Raw genomic sequence first — 23658 nt, 5'->3', positions numbered from 1 at the left:
GGCGAGCTGCGTGCTCGGGCGGGGGCAGCTCTGGTGCGGGGGCGTCTGCTTTTGGGTAATTCCGGAGGGCTGCACTGAGTCGTAGGGCTTGGGGGTCGGTTTTATAAATGTGCACTTTTCCCCCCCCCCCCCTCTAAGGGGAGCTAGGGTGGTGATTTAGAGGGCTGCATTTGCTGGAGCGTCAGTTGTAGGGTTTTAAGGGCCGGTTGTACTTGGTGTATGTTTTGTGGGCTTTCTTCCGAATGCGTTTCCTGGCTTAGAAGAGCCGTATTATTTTTGGTGACTTGTAGTTCCTCAAAGGTAGCCGTTGTCTGCTTGGGAGGGCAGTCAGGAGGCTTACGGGAAGGTGCGCAGGTTGCGGTGGCGGAGGGCTGCGGGCCGTTTGGTTCGATTTCTTCCCCGCGTAGGTTAGTTTTTCTCCGGTGTCTCTGATGCCAGAACAAGGCCCCAGAATGAACGGTTTCTCTCTGGGTGAGCTGTGCTGGCTCTTCTGCTGCCCGCCTTGCCCCAGCCGCATCGCTGCCAAGCTGGCCTTCCTGCCCCCGGAGCCCACGTACACGGTGCTGCAGCCCGAGCAGCAGCAGGAGGCCGGGGCGGCCGCGGGAGCAGGCACCCCGACGGGATCGGGCACCTGCAGCCTGCACTTGAGCGAGCGGGCGGATTGGCAGTATTCACAGCGGGAACTGGATGCCGTGGAAGTATTCTTCTCCCGCACGGCGCGAGATAACAGGCTGGGCTGCATGTTCGTACGTTGTGCCCCCACTGGCCGGTACACGCTGCTCTTCTCGCACGGTAATGCAGTGGACCTGGGCCAGATGTGCAGCTTCTATATTGGCCTTGGCTCCCGCATCAACTGCAACGTCTTCTCGTATGACTACTCTGGCTACGGGGTGAGCACCGGCAAGCCCTCTGAGAAAAACCTGTACGCAGACATTGATGCAGCCTGGCAGGCCCTCAGGACAAGGTAAATGGATGTTGGGGACAAGATATTTCTGCATATCCATTTAATCCTAATAAATTCAGTGTCTGAACAGCTAACCTGCTGAGAGGTGGAGGGAAAGGGTCTGCAGATGGTTATTTTGAGGTGTCATCAGGTGTTCCATCAACAGCTACAATGTAATTTGCTGGAAGGCTTCATTAAAAGGATGGGCAAGGCTTCATCCTTGGGCTTTTCTGAATTCTGGGTCAGTCAATTGTATTGTGTTGTCCATTGCTTCACCATTGCAAGTATCCACTGCAAGCAGGTGGTATTCTTATTGCATGGGTTGCAGTTTGAAATCAGAGTTTGCAGGGTGCAAAAAACCTCTTTTGTTCAAGATTTTGCACTGGTGTAAACCTTGCCCACCATTGTCTATGCTTATGAGTTAACCCAGTCAAGCCAAAGCATTGACTGCCTTTGGCAGTAGCCTAGGCTAGTGCTTACCAAGAACTGCTAGCTTTCTGTGATGAATCTGAGTTTTCATGCAAGCTCATGTGACATGTACGTCTTTCGCTTTTGGCAACCAAATAACTGTTATCAAGTTGGCTGGGGTAGCGGGGTGGAAGGGAAAAGTGTTGACAAGTGGAAGTAGAGCTGGGGATCCTGCCAGGAGGAGATGCCGAAGTAGGTGGCATCCAAAGGGGTAGAAGAGCAATGAGAAGACTCTGTCAAGGCAGCATGGCAAGCAGGAGCACAGGGAGCCTGTGACTTCTAGGAACTCCTGAGCAGAGCTGCTGCCTCTGACTCCTCACTACAACTGTCTGCCAGCTCTGGGCCTCTGCTGACTCTTCTGTTCACAGAAACCATGAGCTCCATTTGCTATTGCATATGTGGTTCTTAAACTGGGACCTCACAGATTGTATCCTGAAGGAGATACGTTTTAAAAAGCTTGAATTGCTGCAGCAGAGCAAGAGAAAAGAACTATGGATGTTTTCTGTTCTTGGCGCTGGGGTTGTGTGGATGAACTTGGCTTGTGTGAAATGAGTATTTAATGTCTACTGTAGGGGTAGGTGCCCACTTCAGAAATAGTGACAGGAGTTGTTACTAATTTGATAATTGGCTTTTGAAGGATCCAAGGACTGGTCAGTTGTGGAATCCAAATGACTTTTGACAGTGGTCTACCCAAGTCGGGTTAAGATTGTGAGGGAAATCTGACCTGGAAATCTTTGGTGAGGAAAACAGATTCTGGGTTTATTTTCCAGGTTCTACAAAATTCAAAAAATATAAATGTTGTTTGAATATAAGTAATATATTCTAATGTAAAGAAATAATTTGGATGTACTGTATCCAGAATATAGGCTCAAATGCCCTATGATGCATATGCATGCTGTAAATAAGCTTTAAGGGAGGAAAAGTGCTATGTATAAGCCAAGCCTGGCTAATGCTTGTCCTTCGGTTCTGTGCTTTCTCTGTATCTCACTTATTGTTTATTTGATGAAATTTTTCTCATGAAAGCTTTCTAGAGCTCTGGGAAAGTTCCTTCATGTCTGTTTGGAACTGCTTGTGTCTTGACAGGCATTTAGTACCTGTTTAAGACTAATGAAGATCCAGAAACTAGGGGATCCTTCACTTCAAGTCTCTTGAAGTCTGATGCAATGGGCAATCCCAACATGTGCTTAGTTTGCTCTGAAGGGATTGGGCTCTTTCTATTAAAGTATGACTGGAGGAAGTCTGATAATTTTATATGAGAGTCCTTTCTGTGGCTTATACAAGATCTAGGTTCTGTTCTCCCCTTAACTTGAGGGGTTGAAATTTGCCAGCTCCTACCTTGCTATATTTGTACATCCCAGATCTTAGTGCTATTTTTGAGCATCCTCTTAGACTAGTTGTGTTACAATTGGTAAGATTTTTCAGGAGCTAAAGGAAATATTGCAGTATTTGAGGTGTCCACTAAAGGTTTCAGTTACTGTAAAATGTAAGCTTTTAAAAAAATCAATAGAATCTGTTCTCTCAGATGATTTTCTTCGTAACAAGTATGAGCCAAAACAATAGTCTTCCTGCTTATGAATTCTCTAAGCAGTAACATGAATGTTGCAAAGCTTTGATCATTTTTAGCTCTATTAATAAATCGATACAACTTACGATTAAGTGAAAGATTCTACTGTAAGACTACAAGTTGATGTGAAATGTCGTATTATGCCACTTCTGTTACAGGGGTTCAGTAGTTGCTTTCAAGAGTTTGTATATGTATGCTTTTGTTCTTGATGCAAATTCCTAATATTTGGCCTGTAATCATATGGCAGTGAACTGTAATGCAAAGTTAAAAGTAAAGTCTTAAAATAGATCGGGTTCACTATGTCATAGAAAAGCATTTAGTTATCTGTGTAAGTTCTGTGGGAATCTGTTGCTGTTCTGAGTCCACCAGCCATTCTACCTGGCGGCAGAAAGGAATCCTTAAAATGCTGGAAATCTTGGATTTTTTTATTTTTATTTTTAAATTTTGCCTGTGAAGTGCAACTGATCTTTAGCAAATATTAATTTATTGGAATATTTTGAGAGTTGCCCCATGTAAGACAGGAATTAACACTACACTTGGACAAAACAGATTGCTGCCAAATTTTTGAAATGATAATAAACTGACTGTGATTACAAATATGGCTACAAATTCTTGACCATACTGCTCAAGTTACTGAAATGAGGATCTTGCTATCACATAAGCATTGAGGTATCAAACTGTATATAACAAATGATTATAAAAACATCATCAACATTATCAACAGTGGATGAAAAATAGTCATGCAAGTTTTTTGTTCAATTTCACATCTATTCTCTAAAGATAGGTTGATGATTGAACTATTCTTTCTTCTTTTTGCTTGGAATAAACAGTAACTTATTTTCCTTACTGCTAGCCAAATGATTATTTCTCCTTATGAATATACTCTTAACTAGTAATTTTACTAATTTTACTAATTAATAAGTTTGAATGGTAACTGTCTTTCAGAATAAGAAAGATATTGATATATATATAGTTTTTATCTCCTTAGAATGAGTTTGTAATAGATGTTCCTTCAGATGTCTAACTGTAGCAATGGTTGCTGTAGTTCCTATATCAGGTAATAATCATCCAGTATCCACTTGATTAACAAATTTCCATCTGGTACCTAAATATTTCTCATCAAAAAATCTTTAGTTTCATTGCTTCAGATGACTTTTTTTGTGAATACTTTGTTTTAGGCATGTTGGGCTGTTTTAGTTTTGCTTGTTCCGAAAATAGAACCAGAATGAAAAGAAGGTATATCAGACCCTGTGTTCTGTCATGGTCCATATGGTTTTAAATTGGTGCTTTTTACTGAGATGTGATTAACTCTTATCCTAATATCTGGTTGACTCAGTACAGCATTCACACAGAATGACTTGATTTGGGTTTTTTTTTCTCTCTTTCCATGAATTCCACATGGCAAGAGAGCTAACACTTTAATGTTAAGAAAATTTATAGTACTTAAACAGGATCCACACCTAGAGTTTGCGTACAGATACATAGCCATGACTCTTCCTTTGTAGTATTTGTACTGTACACAGTATTTGTAATAAATTCAATTTGTAGGTTCTGTAAACACTTGGAAAAGATTTATGAAATAGTTTAAAATCCCAGTCAAATGAAAGAAGGCACTGCTTCCCCCAAATCTCTGATTCCAAAGGAGAGTATCAAAGAGGATAATATCAGCCCAAATTCTGGATATTGAAAGGAGGTGAAGAACACATAGTTAATAAATTGCTTAGAAGAGCTGTTCTTGTTGCAGTTAATGAAATATAGCTTGATATTTATTCCTGGTGCACAATATAAACCATTCTAATATCCTCTGCTTCTATTTAGGCTTTTGATAAATAACAGATTTTATTGTAACGTTTAAATATTTCATTCCCAAAACATGTACATTTGAGTTTGTCATTCAGTTCATAAGAGAGCTTTTGTCAATAGAAACTTTATAGTCACTAGAACTCATCTTTTTGCCATGATGAAAGGAATTGAATGGTGAAATAATATAATTAAATGCAGGGGCTTTTAATAATGGATGGCAGATTGTTTAGAATTTAAGTAATTTTTTAAAACTTTTTCCTCAAATGTGATGTTTTAAAAAAATTAAAAACTTCTGTTATTAGGGGTATTTTATTATTGACAGTGCTGATTCCCTCTCTCCCCTTATTGATGTTTCCTTTGTAAGAGTTGGTGAAAAGTGTTGCAGTTGTCATTTAAGTAAAATCAGGACACGCATCTAATTGGATTAGTCTAGAGTGGTAACTAATCTTCTGAGGTTGTATCAGTTTAGTCAGTCTCCATTCTGATTTGCTAAGTGGCTACAGCTTCCTAATTAATAATAGCTTCAAATTTTTTTTCCTGATTTATCAGAATGGTTTATTTCTAATTTAATTTTCTTTGCAACAAAGTCTTTCATTAGCACTGTCTTGCCATGTGTCATCTAGTCTGAGTTCTTTGGACTGAGTATTTCAACACTGAGTTGACTTAAAGATTTTTTTGTTCTGTACAGTCCCTTGCAACCCTCTTAAAGATTTAGCCTTATTCGCTTCTTCCCGCTCAGTGTCCAACAAAGTGTTTAATTGAACGATTTGTGATGTGCACATTTGGGAAGGTTGGGAGGGCAGGAGTCATGACTTATTACAGAGACAAATATGAAACATTCAACACTTCCCCAAAATGTTTTATAGTAGGAATAAACAGTGTAACTTTCCAAGAGGATTTTTTGTGCGTATTTTGTTCTGTCACTTGCTATGAATCACATCACCCTTCTACCACTGAACTTAGATATACCCATTTTATGAAAAATCTGTTGGTAAAGACTGTCAGGTAGCTGGGGTTTACAGTTTGCTCCTGTACATAGATTAAGCATTGAAACCATAAAAGGGTATGTGTAGTTCTCAGGGCAGTGATGTTTTTGCTAATCTGAAAACTTTAGGACTTTGTCAGTGTTCAGCTTAGTGATTTCTCCAGGTTGCTACTAAAGTGTCTGCTACTGCAAGTGTGTATTCCTCAGATAAAAATATATAAGTGAAAATGTAGGGCTTTTGATACAAAATTGGCAAAGTAAATTTGTTAGATGGCCGAAGGCTGTGCTTGGCTGAGTCATTATAAATACTGCGTTCTGGGTTCCACTGTACTTCCTTGTTCACGGTTTATTACCTGGTAGGCAGGGTTAAATTATAGGTAAGCTGTAGATAATGTGTTTTTTCGAAACAGCGGATCTTAAGAGTAGGGTGAAGTTGAACAGACAAACTACTAATCTGTGTTTTCATGTATTGCCTTTTACTGCAGTTGTTCCAGGTAATATTTTTTAGATATTCTCCAATCTCAGTAGACTCCTCGTGTTCTAAATATGCTTCCCTGAGCCTGTCACAAGTGCAGCTTCATAACTACATCCGTGGATTTAGATTTGTGGGTTTTCTATCATAGCTATCATTAACTATAACAGGGTATTCCCACTTCCAGTTTTTTAATAGTGTTGATACAGTGTTTGCAAAGGTTTATGTAATGCATGCTCATTAATTTTTAAAGAAACTGTTTTCTAAAACTTAACTTATTCTACCTACCATGGTCAGTACTTCAAGGAAAACTGCATACAACATTGCTTAAAAATAGAAACGTACAAAACAGTCTCTCGTCATTGTCTAGGCGATGAGCAGCGATGAAGTCAGACCATGAGCATCCCAGGGACAAATACCAACAACTGTTTAAAACAGGTGCTCTGATGTTCAAAGTTATCCAAAATGTTTACTGAGCCTTGGTGTCACATTACACAGCTGAGTCACTGCAGTAAGAGAAAGTAGTTTTGCTAAGCGTTTTCCTACTTCTGTCAGGATTGTAAGATCAAAGCTTGTTTAAAAAAATGAAGTTTTCGTTGACAATAGTGCTTTGCAACTAATGTTGTGTTTTGGGGAGGGGGAAATAAGCTGCTGATGAACCTTTGGGTAACAACGGTTGTTATCCTGTATGTAGATAGTTCTGAAATTCAGCAGCCTGAGCTGGCCGTGTTGTTTTACCCTGCCATATAGGTTATAGGGCTGGCTCTTGACGTAATCGGAGCGTTGTCCATAAAGGGTTCTAGAGGGACACATCATTAAGGTTTGAGTGCTGAAGCAACTTGGGATTTTCATCGGCTTTTAGTGCCATGTGATAGATTAACTTGTATATGAGAAAGGCAGGCAGGCAAGCTCCTTGCCTTCCTCTGTCTGGATAAAGTCGTACGCTGCCTTTTGAGACTCAGCTGCCCCTTGTTACAAGGTGGCTCTCTGACCTGAGCGTGTTGCTGGTAGCATTTACATTCATTCACTTTGCTCCTAAGAGTAGAGTGTGAGCTGAATAGCGTAAGCCCCAGTGGTTTTACTTTGGAGCCAGGGCGAATCTCCAGTCCATTGTAACCTCAAAAACAAAAAAAAATCCATCCCAAATCCAACTGGTACTCTGTTATTGTGAAGTGTTTTAAGTGCTGAGCTAAGTTTACAGTAGCTCATTACTTGTGCCTGTAAGTATAAATTAAAAAAAAAAAAAAATCAAGCCACCTCCCTACCCCCTTCCAAAAAAGAAAATAATTAGCAATATTATCCAGGACTCCAGAGACCTGAGGATAGAAGTGCCATGAATAAATTATCTGAGGAGTAACATTTAAACTACTGCAAAGGGTCATCTGTCAGCGACTGGTTTTGTGAGGAAAACTTTGACAATTTTTGAGCAGGTGAATATTTCCATATTGATTGGAAAAAAACAGGCTTTGGTTGGTTTGTTTTTGGTTCTGTGCTGCTTCCTCACGTGAAGATACAATAGTGCAGAAGAAATGCTGAGCAATTAGCCATTTGGAGCCTAGCATATCTGAATTACGTGTTTGGTTTTAAGATGAAATTTGCCTGGGGGAGCGGGGAATCTGGTTATGGCAACTTTTACCATTAAACCCTGCCCCAAATATATTTTTTAAGCAAAATATCAGGAAACTAATCCCTCAGTTGCCTTCTATGTTGGCTTTAAAGCCAAGTCCCCAAATTGTGTAGCACTAAGTTAAATGGACAGATAACATTGCTGTTTTTTTTTTCCCTAAAGCTAGTAATAAATTTAATGAATAACTAACATTTCTTTCTACCCTCCCTCACAAAAATAATTCAATTACAAGGCTGCGCTGGGAGCAGTTGAAATGCATCATAAAATAAGCTCTGAATGTGTTGAAGGTAACATGCTCATGCATGTACCAGTTTGCTTTGCCAATTAGCAGCTAAGCGGGGCAGAACTCCTTCTGTTGATGAGCTTCAGGAGATCACTTCAGTTGCCACTGCRCTTGGGGGGAACTGAAGGCACTGCATCCACGTGCCTTGTTTGAAACCAGGCAAGGCCCATGCTGCAATTTTTGAACTGCAGTAGCTCTTAATTTTCTCCTCACATAATTTTGAGCTTATATTGAATGTTCTAACTCTCAAACATTAATTTTGTAGGGACTAAAATACAGTAATTGGACAACCTGTTTGCATCTGTAGAAATAAGTGTATAGCGGAGAATTGAGATCACTAGAGACTAGTACTTACAGCAGCAAGAAGCCCAGCATTTAACAATTAATCTTTTAATGTTATCATTGTTCTGTTTTGTGATACAAAACCAAACTAGCACAGCTGGTTCAGCTTTGAATGTACGAGGAAGTTTCCAGTCTGCAGTCTAAATGGAGAAGATGCAAAGCAAGTGTGATGGAAGGAAGGTTGAGCTTTGGACCTTAGCTCTAGAATTCTGTGTTGGTATTTTTAATAAAAGGAAAGATTTGGATGAAGTGTGGGGTGGTTTTTTGTTTTTTGTTGTGTTTGTGTTTGTTTTTTTTATAAGTGTGATGCACTAGAGAAATATGCATTTCGCTTTCACATATCAGTAACTTTTAGCAGTAGAAAATCTCACTTTCACCAAAGTATGATCCAAGGTGGAATTGTTACAGAAGGGAGGGAAAATGGAAACTACAGTGGAGATGGAGACTGCCCAGGTAAGTACAGGTGTTCAAAAGTTAGCCGAGTTGCTTGGACATGAAGCAGAAGCTTAGCATTTGGAGCTAAGCTTACAGCTTAGAGATTTAGCATTTTGTTCTTGTTAGAACACGTGGGACCAGTTTGTGAATAAGCAGTTTCAATGATCCAATAAGTCTTACTTCATCTTGACTGACTTGCTTTCAGATTTTTAGATGAGTGGCATAAGTGGCTGCACGCTCAGGCTGACCTCTGATGAAGCTGTGTTTCATTCCTGCTGTCAAAAGGAGCATTTTGTTGGCGTTTTATTTTTTTGTGTTCCAGGTTGTGTGAGCATGTGGGATGTGTGGCTTGTAAACTGAGCAAACTATAAATGAACACGGAGAAATAAAGGTGCTCTTAATAGACAACTAAGAATATAGAATGGGATAAATAGTACAGAGCATCAGCTTAAGGACTGAGAACATATTTGCATTCCTTATTGCAAAGGTTACTTGGAGAAAAATGCACTTTTGTGGCAAGCTTGCTCATGAAGCTAGATTGACTGCATACAGTCTCAGAAAAGTGCAAATACAGGCCAATTGTATAATGATAGTATTATACTGGTGCTATCTATCTCATACCTATTTTTTTTAACTACTATTAGTTTTGTAGAATGAAACTTTTCCTACATTGGCATTATGTTGTGGTTGGATTTGCTGACCATAAGACCAAATAATGCAAAGGCGCAACACTGTGCTAAACAGTAGGATCTGGTTTGATTTCCTACCCTCACCTGCCTCCCTTGATTTCATCTGTCTTTATGAGCACTTCCATGTCTTTGGGAAAACCCCTACAATCATGAAATATATCCATGAAATCTTCACAGAACTTTCAAGTAGGGAAATTCCATGTGGGTTCATAAATGCAAAATGAGGTTGATATGCAAGATAAGGGTTTAAGTTAGTGCATTTGCCTCAAAAGTCCAGAGGAAAACATTTAAATTAACAGTAATCTCAAAGTATTGCCTCAACTTTTTTGTATGTGAATTTATGAAAAATTTGTGCTTTCCCAAAAGTAATATTGCTTATAGGTATGGTTGCTTGAAATTCTTTCTAGGTACATCTTTCAAGATGAGAATACTTCTTATTTTCTACTGTTAATTTGAAATTCATTGGTGGTTTAGACAGTTTGGGGTAGGCTTTTACAAAGATCTGTATTACTGTACCAGTTTCAAAAATGCCATTTACATATAGAAATTTCACTTTAAGAACTTTGACCCTCGTCAGCCTTGTTTATCAGCCAAGGCATGGTGCTGAGACAAGCTGCATACATCAGTGTCTGGCAAATAACCCTTCTCAAGTCAGGCAGTGTCAGCTAGTAGCTCTCAATGATTTTTTTTTTAAGCAGAACACTGCCAAATTTCTTAAGATACTGGTGGCTTAGAGCCATTAATTTTAACTTTCTGTGACATGGTGCATCCACTTCATTTGTATGCCAAATGAACAGCAAATGAACAAATATGGACTAATGAATAATGGGATCCAACAGGTTTGAAAATCCTGAAACCAACTTCAACATTTTTCTTAGGAAAGCACTCTTGAAATAATTCTGCTTGAAATGTTTTCCTTTTAATAAGAGGGTTGTTTAGAAAGGGTTTTGCTCAGATTGTAAAATCTTTCTGGCCATTCTTCTGTACTGCTGACTTGCTATTAGCTTTGCTTTGGATCTCTTCTGATGGAACTTGAAAAATGGTGTTCAAAATCAACAAAGCAGCAAAACCTACTATGCATTCTTTCCAGTGCATAGATGAACTGAGATAATATTTAGATTATTTAATCATTATTCCAGGAAATTTAAGAGTTATTAATAATAAATTAAACCAGAACATTTGCCTTTGAGAAGGTCATATCAACTATTACACAATACAGTAAACTGAAAATCTTATGCAAAGTAAAAGAGAAGCCAATGGTAATATGGGGTAGACTTCTGTTAAGCATTTTGCATTTGTTGTATGTGGAACCATTTACACTTCAAGGGAATTTTTGAGTAGTTAGCTTGCCTTAAGTGTTGGACTGGTTTGTTTGTGCAGATACTGATCTCTGTCCAATCTCTGTATAGTCTTCCCCAACATCTGATGAATTTATACCACTGAAAGTAGGATGTTAGCTTTATGACAGCCTAGGGAAAGTGGCATCTTTTCTAGAAAACAGACTTGTTTTTGAAGCATGTCCTCCAGGGGCAAATTTAGAAAACCCTTCTCCAACCTGCTCTTCATTTGCTACAAAACTAGCAAAGTTTTATAGCTTTTTTTTTCCAAAAGCATGTGTGTGTTATTTTCTTAATTGAAATAGTCCATTCTGCATAAAATCTGTTTTGGGAGTGTTCCCTGGATAATTCTTACCTTGGGGCAGCTGGTCAAGAGCCAGTCAGTATTCTCCTCCCCTTAGTCTGAGATGTCCCTCAACTTGCATATTGAGCTGTATTGCACATTTTATTCACAATAATTTTTTCGTTGCTCCCTACTATAAAGTCTTGTCTTTTTCTAGTAAAGGCATAGTTTTAATGTGTGTTGATAATGCTATAGAAAATTTTAGTGTTTCAGTCTAGATATGAATATCTTATCAAGCTTAACCTGCTGTAAAAGTATTGAAGCTGTTGTAGGAAGAGGTGGGGTCCGGTGTTGCTATTTTTATGTATAGTAGTTTATGAGCATGTAACCTTTGTCTCAAACTGGTTAATAATTACCTTGTGACTTTGCATGGGTTTCAGGAATCTTTTTGACATAAGAAGCACCCTTTTCAGAAGTCAGAACAGTAGTTTAAGATACTAAGTGGTGTTCAACCTAAAACCTGACCAGGATGCCTATAAGGTTTAGATTTATGCTGACTCTCTACCAGCTTCCAAACTCCTTTTTCTCTGATACAGAAACCCTCTGGCCTTTCACCTGAGCTCTTGCTAATTATTCATGTAATGTGATTTTTTTCACTCCTAAAGTCCTTTGTCCACAAAACCAGTACAGTTAGCTCTATATCCTGTTTTTATGATTTATGCTCAAAATTAGTCTGATAATACAGAAGCTATTATCTGTGAAGGCATACAAGCTCAAATATAGTTGTCTTTCCAAGAAAGAAATTATTTTGGTTTGTATTTGCTTTAACGAAGAGCCAAGGTGCCAGTGGTTTAAAAGATCAGAATGGTCTTGAATATGACTTGGATCTGAATTTTTGCCATAAAAGATTAGATTGTCATAAATCCTCCGTATTGACCCCCCCTTTTTTTTTTTTTTGAGGGTATGAAGGCTGTTAAGTCTCCTTGTTCTGTTGAGTTCTTTTCTATCCTTTATTATTCTGCCGAGACTGAGCAAGCTGGTGCCAAATACACCACCCTTCCAAACTGGATGCCCTTCTGTCAAAGCTCATTTAAGAGCTGTAGTCCATTTTGCATATGGCACTGAACAGACACTTGACATAAATAGAAACTGGCATCTTCTAATTATCTCAGGAAACTACCCTCTCCATCCAAAAATGCACTTAAATAATGATCATAATGAAGAACATTCCACCTAAGTATCTTGGATGTTTCTTATCTGGATGTAGTCCTGAACTTGTTGCATTTCAGCAGCAGGAAAAAATGAACCAAGGATTCTTAGTCTCTTTGGTCAGTCACAGTAATTTTTTTTTTAATGATGAAGCAAGTGTCAATTTGGAAAAGAAGGCAATGTTAGCTTAAACTTAGCTCATCTTGTTACTTGGATTTTAAGGAGGAGAAGAGAGACTGAATTTAAAAACATTGATTTGATACTCTTCTTTTTCCCTTCTTTCACCGCTCCCAGTGTTTCTGGGCAATAATCCAATGTGAAAGGTGTTCTTTTCTGCCATTCAGAGTAATATCTGATCATGCTTTCTTTAAATATTCTTCTTTTAAAATTCTAATTAAATATTTCTATTTTGCTTCCTCCTTGCAGGCTTTGTAGTACTAGGAGAAGGGGAAAAACTATTCACTCGTAAAATGTAACTGCAGGGAGGGCTAGCTGCGAACAGTGGTGCTGGGGAAACACAGCGGCGATTTATAACTAAAAGTGCATTTGTTATGGAACGGTGAAGCTGCAGAAAACCTCCATAGGCATAATGTTGCTATCCAAATTGGCGTTCAGCCCTTATGTAGACATTAATACACCTATTCCTTCAAACACTGCGCTGTTATCTTTTATTTCAAAATTAGGAACTCCAACAACACAAGGCGTTTCTTTATGCTGTGCTGGTTTATTGTACGCAGCTGAGTGCCAAAGCAGCACTTAGTTGAACTGATAACACTTCTTCCTGCATAACCAGTTGTTCTCTGGTGATACTGCAACAAAGTAGGGTTTGGTTTGCCAGAATTGCATCACAGACAGAGGCAAACAACATGCTGAATAACATCATAGTCCGGGAAGCCAGTTTCTACCTTTAGCATCGGCTGGAATGAAGCACTTAAGTGATTGCGTTAATAATTGGTCTTGATGCACAGCTAGGTACTGGTGCTGCTGTTGGAGTAGCTGTCTGATAATTGGTAAGCATCCTCTTTTGAGGGAAAAGAAGCTGGCTAGCAAGAAATCTTTCACCAGATTGATTCCAAAAGCAATTGGTCCTGCTAACTAGATACAGTGTTGGCAGAAAACAAAGTATGCAGGCATGCTATTTGACTATCTTTAAAACCTCTTTTACTCCATAGTAGCCAGAGATGATGCCAAATAAGGTAGCTGGATAAGCTGAACAAGGATATATGACCTTCTTACAGGACTGATTTTTCCGATGTGGATGTGCGGAAGTTATGAGAAAGTTAATACCTTTCTAAATATTTAGACCAGTAATACTGTTGATTCTCCCTTATTGAAATGTCTATTTCTCAGATTAGCATCTGTTACTTAAATATAGCTAAATTTACTGATACTAAATTTGTTTGTTTGTAATTAAATGCAAACATCTCTGTTTCTTTAATAAATTATTAGTTTTGTGCTAAGTTGTCCCACTCCTGGAGAGCACAAAGCAGGCTTTATGAGCCCTTCATCTGAACACACAAGAGGAACTGTGACTGTATGCTAAACTTTAATGTGTGTGATTTCAAGTAATATTAACTGAGAAAGGGGAGGAGGGATTTAGCCCCTGGGTTTGTGAAGATAAAGGCTTTGACTAGGAAATATGATTTTAAGCTCTAAACCAGTTATCTGTGGTCTGCTGTTTTAGAATATCTGGTGCTGTTAATCCTGATGATTGCTATATAATTTTTTAAATCATCCTAGCTTTATATTCAAGTGTTGAGTATTCCTGGGCCTGAACATTCAATGTGCTGAAAGTTCATCAAAGGAATAAATATGCACAAGGAGGAAAATGAAGTGTAAAATAGTGTAAGTTTAAATATTGTCTTGATAATGCATAGATTCTGTGGAGCAACAATTCTTTAATCCTGGTAGGGTCGAGTCAGCCTATGCTTGAGAGACAGGAGTGGAAGAACTTGAGGATGTTTAGGAATGAAATATAACTTCCCATTTATATAGGACTTTGATGTAAACTAGAGGAAGCCTTAAGCTACTTTTTTCCTTTTTTTTTTTTTTTTAGTTCCCTGTACCTGTTAATGCACCTTCTCCTGAAATGTAGTTAAGAAATTACCTGTAGTTGATATAGGAGGGAAAAGTTTTTGTAACATAAAGTTAATCTTTAACATCAACATGAAATGAATGATTAATGTATGCTTATTTATAAAGGCATTGCCTAAGCTATTGTTGGTGTCCTCACTTTTTTTACCCCCCCCATACCTTTTTCCATTAGAATATGTCTGTAAAATTACTCTTAAAACCCTGAGATTGGATTTTGAGTACCATATCAAAAGTTGAAGTGAATTGATGAGTCTGATTTAAAAGTAAGAATGCCAATATAAAAAATGGTGAGAAACAAAAGAATGCTGAGATTTCCTTGTTTCTGAAAAGATACTGGAAAAATCTTTTTTAGTAATAGATTGTTTTCATGAAGTGACTATCTTCTTCCATGTGGCAGTTATCACTTTGGGTATTTTTTTAATAATTAAAGGATCTAGCTGAAAGTGTATAATTGAGAGAAGGCAGGAGAGATTCATCGGAAGAGTAGTGTTTCTCTGACAGGCCATGAATATTATCCACTTATCTGAAAGCAGATGCCTAAGTGCTAAGTGCAGTGTCTCACTGTAATAAAGCTCAGGGTGTTTGCAGCACTTACAAAATTGATAGGCGTTTTCTCCACTTATTTGGGTGTGGGGAAAAAGAGAGGTTGCAGTGTCGCTTACCCAAGCAGAATGCCTTTCTATTTCTGGTTCGCAAGATAGTGAAAGTGCAGGTGCAATGGAAGTGCAGGTTGTTTTCATTTTAAAGGCAAAGAAGATAGTGCCTCTCTTCTTTAAACCTATGGAAATGGTTACAGAGTAGCTCAAAGAAAAATTAAATATTTCCAAAGAATTAAAGAGGACTATCCAAACAGGATGCATGATCTCCTGGATAACACTGGCCATGACATTTCTGCACTTAGCTTTTGCATAGAACCCTTAAATGTGTATCAGATATTGCATAACTTTGAGAGAAGTCCAGTCTTATTWAATAACTTTGCTCTTCTATAGTGTATAAGGATATTAATGCAAGTGTAGAGGGGAAGGAGAAATCCTACTACCAGCTGAGTCATCCTCGTATAATGCTGGTTGATAAAATATTCATATAATGGGAACAGATACATTTATCTGTAGCCAGTCCTTTTTAGGAATATTAGGCCAGCTCATACATCCTAACAATTTTTGTAGCAGGGCCTCTCTGCCTTTTTCTTCCTTCGTCATCCCTTTCTGCCCTCTTCTTGGCCTCGCTACCTCTTTCTGTGAGAGACTCACAAAGCATGACCTGAGCTATACTGATGCTTCTGGATGGGAAGAAGTGATGTAGCCAGCTTGTCCGCTCATACTTGTGAGATATTTTCCATTCCAGCTCACCCGTAATCCTCCCAGGCCTCTGGCTTTGGTGCTCTGTGTAACAGACTGCATTCAGGTTTCCAGGGATCTTTGAAGAATAGTGTGAAAACGGCTTTAACTTTGCCTCCCGTAGTAGGATTTGAGATACAAGCACCTGCTTTTTTGTTGAGTCTGTTCAACTTTTTTTTGTTCCCCTCTGTTGTGGGGATATAACAGTTCAAAGAATCACAGAATGGTTGAGGTTGGAAGGGACCTCTGGAGATCATCTAGTCCAACCCCCCTGCTCAAGCAGGGTCACCTAGAGCATGTTGCACAGGATCGTGTCCAGGTGGGTTTTGAATATCTCCAGAGAAGGAGACTCCGCAACCTCTCTGGGCAACCTGTTCCAGTGCTCTGTCACCCTCACAGTGAAAAAGTATTTCCTCATGTTCAGATGGAAGTGTCTGTGTTTCAGTTTGTGCCCGTTGCCTCGCGTCCTGTCGCTGGACACCACTGAAAAGAGTCTGGCTCCATCCTCTTGACACCCTCCCTTAAGATACTTGTACATGTTGATAAGATCCCCTCTCCATCTTCTCTTCTCTAGGCTAAACAGGCCCAGCTCTCTCAGCCTTTCCTCATAAGAGAGATGCTCCAGTCCCCTAATCATCTTTGTGGCCCTTCGCTGGACTTGCTCCAGTAGTGCCACATCCCTCCTGTACTGGGGAGCCCAGAACTGGATGCAGTACTCCAGATGGGGCCTCACCAGGGCTGAGGAGAGGGGGAGGATCACCTCCCTCGACCTGCTGGCAACACTCTTCCTGATGCACCCCAGCATACCATTGGCCTTCTTGGCCACAAGGGCACATTGCTGCCTCATACTTAACTTGGTGTCCACCAGCACTCCCAGGTCCTTCTCTGCAGAGCTGCTTTCCAGCAGGTCAACCCCCAACCTGTACTGGTGACTGGCGTTATTCCTCCCCAGGTGCAGGACCCTGCGCTTGCCTTTGTTGAACTTCATGAGGTTCCTCTCCGCCCACCTCTCCAGCCTGTCCAGGTCTCTCTGAATGGCAGCACAGCCCTCTGGTGTATTGGCCACTCCTCCCAGTTTGGTATCATCTGTTTCACCAGCTTGTTTTCTGGATATAGCCATGAATGTCTATAAATGACTTGAGGAAAATGCTGTATCAATGCCTCGTGTTATATTTAATAGATTGCAAGTTATATCAGTGAACCGTAGCAAAACTAGTCACTTAATGCTGTTAATCTTTTGTTCTCATCACCTGAAAACATGAGGGTCTTTGTAAAACCTATAGATGAAATGACTTTTTGCTTAGAGACTGAAACCTAAATAAAAATACAGTAAATAGGTGGAAGAAAATGTAAAAGGAAGGCAAAAATTAAAAAAAAAAAAAAGCAAAAGAAAGCAAAAGAAAAAGCTAAGCCGTTTCCTTCTGTTTCAGTGGTGGGGCTAATTGTATGAGCAGTTTCAGGGCCCAGCCCTATATGAATGAAAGTTTCTGAATCTTGTAGAGTGATCTGCTTTGAATTTTATTTAATTTTTTCCCCTTTAGCCTCCCAAATGCTAGGTGAAGACATGTAACCAGCTACTTTTCTTAGAATATTTGTGTCCAAAGGATTAATTTCAGCTTGGCAAACCATTTAATTCCTCTGTCACGCAGGTAGGACAGTGCTCTTCAACTGAGCTGGTTTTAGCACTCTTTAGTTTAACACTTCCAAAAACTACTCTTTTATATTTAGGAGGACCTAGACAATTGCCTCCAGAAGTGTTTGCATGCACTTCTGTTTTATGATCCTGATATGTTGACAGTGCCTTTTTTCATTAAGTTGTGTGTATATCTAATCAGCTATGCAAACCTGGAAGAATGAAGTTTTAGGTGAGTTTGGCAGTGTGATTAAAAGTTAAGGTTAGTTTTGTTTCCTTGAGATAGGTATGCCTAGTGAAGACTGTTCAGTTAAAGCTGATGTCAAAAACTTTAGGGCAAGGATTATTTTTCAACTAGTTAACTTTTTGTGTACTACTTAAGCCATATGTTGGTTGGTAAAAAGGGTGTATACTGTGTATAAATGCTTTTTCTCCCCCCCCCCCCAATTAAGACGGATGAGTAAATAACACCCATAGGAATACCTTTCCTTGAATCCATACGAGTTGCTGCATGAGGGCAGGGTGGTCAGCATATATGCCTATATAGTGATAAGTGTACTTGCAGAAACTGTAGCTTGTTCTATTTAAAGAAAACCAGCTAGTGCCGTTTTTGTCTCGCCTGATCTGGCTTGTGCACTTCGGCAGTTATTTCCTGCTTCGTGAGCAGCTGAGCCGCTCCTGAAGAAAGGGAGAAACCTCCGAGATGGGTGGAGCGGGCGGCAGCGGAGTCAGAAACCACCACGCTCCCTCTCGGATAAGTCGTCTCAGCTCGTGATTCAGAGGTGTAAAACTTGAACAGATGCAGAATAGGTGCAGCCCTCGGCTGTCAGGGCTGCAGGAGGGTGGTATGCCTCAAACTGCACTGTGCGGTGCTGTAGGTATGTGGAGGTAAGGGAAATGTTCAGAAAGCTGCTTCAGTGTCTCACGTGGAGCAGAGTCAGGCTAGGAGCACTGCTGAGGATTACTGGAGGTGTCAGATGCCTCAGTAAAGAGGTACTGCAGGAATAGTAACGCTGCTCCCTAACAAAAGTGCTTTGAGAGCAGGCAGTTTGCTTCCTTCGGGCCGGCAAAGGCTCCGGGTCCCAGCGCTGAGCCGAGGCTGGCGAGCGGGTTACGTGAYGGGCCGCCAGAGCAGCGGGAGCTGCCGGAGCTGGGAGGCGAGCCAGGCGGCCTGCGCTCACCCTGCATCCCTGCCTCGGCAAGGAGGCAGCGTTCTCCCCCGCCTGGAAGCAGCTGAAACTTAAGAAATGGCTGTGAAAGCCCAAGATTTGTGGGACTGGACAACCACTGTTAATATTTGCGTTCAGTTTTTTTAAATGTTGCCTAGGGAATTGGAGGAGACTTTTCAAGAACAATTTCTGGATTGACACATGTATTACCTGAAATCTGTATATTTAAAAAAAAGATACCTTTTAGGCACATGGAGATCATCAAATCTTTCTTGTTCTTCCTAATAGCCTGTATAGGAGTACAATTTTAGGTGTATTTTTTATCCTATTTTCTGCTTTTGAGTGTAGGCTATCCGAAACAAAAGTGCAGGCATTTTGCAATGCTAAAAGGATTGCCATATTTTTAAATGTCACATTCTTAAATGCTGGGAGGATTATCATCACTTGTCTTACCTCTACTGTATTAGCAAACATACAGTGTGATGTATGCAGCTTAAATAAAAATACCACAGCAGGCTAGAGGTGAGCGCGAGGAGCTGGGGGTGAAGATAATGAATTCGTCGCTCCTGGAGATGCTGTGGACTGGGCTTCACTGTGCAAGTAACAGAATTTCCTCTGTCTCATGTTATGTAAACGTACCGCAGAGACTGGCTATATAGATTTTGTACGCCGGTTACAGTAAAGAGTATATAATGGAATGTAGCTGACTGAGTTTTTGTGAATTATTGATGCTGTGGTCAATAAAGGTAGTTCTTAGTGGCCAGTAAAGGTTTCCTGTCTTTGATAAATAAAGTTCAAGACTTGTCTTGCATGCTTCTGTGCTACAGAGCATCTTAATTAAATGCAAAATACTTAGTTAAAGTAACTCCAATGCTCTATTTTTAAACTAACTGGAGTGAGAGATTCATTTTAGTATGCCATCTACTCGTGTCTTGGGACTAACTGGTATAAAGCAAGACCTCTCTAAGAAAGTGCTTTGGAAGAAGCAAAGAAACTGAGGAGAGCAGAGCATGCGTGTGTTTTCAAACCTGAACTTGGTGACCAAATGCAGAGAACCCTAGTTGGTTTCTAACATTACTAAAGCAAGGAAAAAAAAATTACACTTGAATATATGTATCTGTTTACTTCTGTTTCCGCTGTTACTAGCTTCTTTTTTCAATTTACCATGGTTTTGATTGCAGTTGCACCTGTGAGTAGGGAGATTTTTTAAAAAACAAAACAAAACTACAGTCTCATATCATAAAAACTGCTAAGGTGTCAAGGTATGCCTTTTTCTTATAACTGAAGAGCAAATAAGTGTAAAGCAAATAACTATGCTGGTGTATAGGCTTTTTGAGTATTCAGAAGGTGATGAATAATGCCTATATATTGTCATCCTTTAAGAGGAAAATCTTTTTGCTTTTAAATTTGCAATTATTTCTATGTTGACTATGAGTCTCTCTCCCCTCCCTGTGAGTACTCATGAGAGGCTGATAACTTTTGAAGTGTTTTGAAGTCAGTCTTTAGTTGCAGGTCCTCAAGGTCAGAAAGCTCTGCTCATTGTTTAAATGTGATTTAAAAACACTTTTTGAGAAATGCGAAAACTGTTGTCAGTATAACACACAGCAGGTGTATAGTCTTCATCTAGGAATACTGTGCCCTTCTCAAGTGTTTTAGTAGGTTAACTCTTTATATTATATAAAGACACTCCCTGTCCTTTTGTTTAGTTTGGAATTATCTTTTTTGTTAGACTTGATCTTTTCTCTGACTATGTAATTTGGTGTAATGAAAGGTGTTACCTCTCTGAAGATTTTCACATAAAGCAGAAGCTTACTGAAGGCGATGCAAATGCCAGATGACATTCATAATAGCATCTTTTCATGCATTTGTTGTGTTCTTGCTTTTTTCTCTGGTGTAACTGTATGTTAGAATGTTTTCAGCAGGGGTTGTTCAGTTGTAAGTAATTATATACTATAGAAAAGAAGCCTTTTTTAAGGAGAAAATATTCATAAAGTCAGAGAACTGAGCAACCAGTTCTACAAGGAGTACATGTATAATATTTTGTAAAAATTAGAGGTAAACCATGGTTTCCCTGCAAGCAGAAAACAGTGTTTTGTGCAGCTGGAATCGGAATGGTTTGTTCATGACTTCCCACACTGTTTTTCTGTCGTGCTCCCTTGACCAGTCAAGGTCTCTATCAGCAGGTAAACTGAAGAAAAACTCCAGGGGACTTCATTTGGGAAACTGCTCCCTTCCTCTTGCTGCATGAATGCACACTGAGTATTAGAGTGCTGTAATTAATCGTATTGCTGTAAAATAGTGGAATGATAAAGGTAGAAGTTCAGAGAACTTGACCACATCCTTGCTAATTGGTGTGTGTGTGGCCTAGAAGAGCCCAGTTTTGCTTGTCAGTGGCCTTCTCACTAAACTTCCCTCAAGATGAAAGAGTTAATAATGTACCTCAACAGTCATTTTTTTTCATATTGGTGTGCCCATGGGACAAGTTCATGCTTAAATTTCAATGCATGTTTAATGATAACTCTGTTATTCTCTCATATATTAAGAGGTGGTGCTATGGTGGGGGTGGGGGGTGTATAGAGATCTCAGTCCTGCGGGARCAACTATTCTAAAGCTGTATGTTGTTTATAAAAGCTAGTTCATGAGGTAGACAAAGGAGCAGCTTAACATGAACAAAACAAAAAAAAAATAGTATTCTAGGTTATTAGGGTAAGAAATGAGGTTATAAATACTACTGAGTTCTCAATTCAAGAGAAAACAAAGGAGTTCGTACTAGGTAGCTCGTAAAGAAAAAATTCTGCAAGCACAGACTGCGTGTTTTCTGCCCGTTCTGTTTTATGTATCACAACATTTTGCAACTGCTCAGCTACCTTGGAAGAGATTTCTGCCAGAATGCAAATTTGCAGAAGCCTTCTTTCCCAGCTGATGGGGCATACTATCAAATGTATTTTATGTTCTTATGTTTCATGAATCTTTCTGCTATTTCAGAAAAATGCTTAGAAAAATTTGAATGCAGTCTGAGTGCGCTTGTAGAATGGTCTCTGCTCTGAGATCGTTAGCAATAAGCAGTGGTGTGGATAGAGCCTGATTTCTGGAGAGCAGAAGACAGTCTGCAGACTGACCCTGCTACCTACTAGCTGCTCAGCTGGGGCCATGGGTGGCCAGGCACTAGGACAGTGTAACCTTGCTCAAAAAATGTGCAAGACAAGCATGTCTTAGTGCTGCTGTGGAGTGGTATGAAATCTTCCAACAAAACTGGGGGTGGGGAGAGGAGGGACTTGGTTGTATTTGAAGATACTGTTGAAGCTGGAAAAAAATGAAGGGAATGGGTTTACCTTTTGTGAGTGCTTGTTTTTTGCTCAGAGTCCTGAGCAGAAGATTTGCTTTGGTTAGGGAAGGCATCTAACACTTGGAAACATGACATTGTCAGCAGTCTACATTTAAGGCAAAGGAACACAAAGTAATTTAAAGCTGTATTTGAAAGGGAGGGGCAGGTTTTTAGAGAAACTAGTGTTTTTAATGAACAAAATAACCCCCCCTCAGCTTCCCCCCCCCCCCCAAGCTACTCAGTGTAGCTCAGCTGTATAAAACTGTTTGGTTTATGCCAAGCACTAATCCTTATTTATTTACAAAAAAAACTTTCTAGTGAGGAAGCCCACTGAACACACAACTGAAGAAGACAGAGCTAGAACGGACCTCAAATGACATCCAATATTCCCATCCCATCCATTCCCAAGGCAGGACCTGTAGCCTGTTCCTGACCAGTGACTGTCTCACCTGTTCTTGAAGACAGTGAGAACATTAGGTGGTGGGGATCCTGCGCTCTCACTAGCCAGTCTGCTGGAGTGCTTCCTCGGGTTACATGCTGAAAGAATTTTAACTTAAACAGCTTTGCTGTGATCTTTGCCCATTACATCTCATCCTGTTCAAATTGGGCGTAACGGGTTCTATTTCCTTCCTTTTTTGCAGCTACCTCTTATTTGAAACCTGTTGTTGTGCCTTTTCTTAGCCTTCTTTCTTTGGAATAACATCTTAGTTCTGTAAATCTTTTCACAGGCTTTTTTTTTCTGGATTCCTGCTTGTTCTTGCTGCTCTTCTCTGAAGTCTCTGCCTCTCTTCTGAAGTGTGGTGCCTGAGACGAGATGCAGTAGTTTGAGAACCAGAATCTCCTGGTTCTTCCTTCACAGAAAGGATTAATCTCTATCTCAACATCTGACACATTTGAATACTGTGTTTACAGTATGACATAAGCTTCTGTTGAACTTGTGATCAACCAAACTCTTACAGAACTGGGCCTAACCGGTTCTATGCTAGATAAGGAATGGGCTAGCCATTGGATTAAGCAGTGGTGCTGTCTAAGCTGCTTTTCTGCTAGTGGTGTTATAGCCATAATGGTCTGAGGATGTGAAGATTGGTTGCTAGAGATGACTGTTCACTAGACCAGTTAGTCTAAGTGGGAGGGAAAGGGGGGTACACACCCGAAGAATGGTTTGCCTGCCCCAAAAGCTTGCCTGTGTTTCTCCCCACACCCCTGCTTTGTTGGTCTAACAAAAGGTATTTTCTTTGCTTAGTGAGTCAAAGCTACTACCCATCTTTGCTCTTGCCCTCACCTTATGCATCATGCTTGAACTAATCCAGGTGAAAAATAATTGCAAAAAAGAGGAGCTTTTTTAGCTCTTTCAGTTCACTCTGCGATCGCACAAATGCTTGTGGCAGTACAGTGCTTGGAAAAGAAGTAAGTGCCTGAGTGTTGTGGGAGGTGGTAATTACTTGTTATGGCTGCCATAAGACTTACATGACTGAGACTGTGCTCTTAGAAATGCATCTGGTTAGTGATTAAAAATTGCTGTAACTTTTTACCCTAATTTCACAGTTGTAGGCTTTCTCTCCAAATAGTAGTGGTAGGGAACAATTCAGCATAATTCAATTAAAAATTAAAATATAATTTGATTACAGTTTGTACCAGGAAAATGCCATGAAATAGTGCT

The 23658-nt window shown here is 39.8% G+C and overlaps 1 protein-coding gene across 1 annotated transcript in view; it reads left to right on the top strand.

Annotated features, from left to right (window-relative positions):
- The first annotated feature begins 46 nt into the window (after positions 1 to 46).
- Positions 47 to 23658, top strand: part of ABHD17C (abhydrolase domain containing 17C) — a 36596-nt gene continuing 12984 nt past the window's right edge. Inside the window, exon 1 of the mRNA XM_026060660.1 lies at positions 47 to 964. Within this exon, the coding sequence (XP_025916445.1) occupies positions 432 to 964 (533 nt within the window). The 5' untranslated portion in view covers positions 47 to 431. The remainder of the gene's footprint in view (positions 965 to 23658) is intronic.

The sequence above is a fragment of the Apteryx rowi genome, unplaced genomic scaffold (genome assembly GCF_003343035.1).
Source record: "Apteryx rowi isolate R43461 unplaced genomic scaffold, aptRow1 scaffold_17, whole genome shotgun sequence".
Taxonomy (NCBI): Eukaryota; Metazoa; Chordata; class Aves; order Apterygiformes; family Apterygidae; genus Apteryx; species Apteryx rowi.
This window is presented reverse-complemented; position numbering and strand designations above follow the sequence as displayed.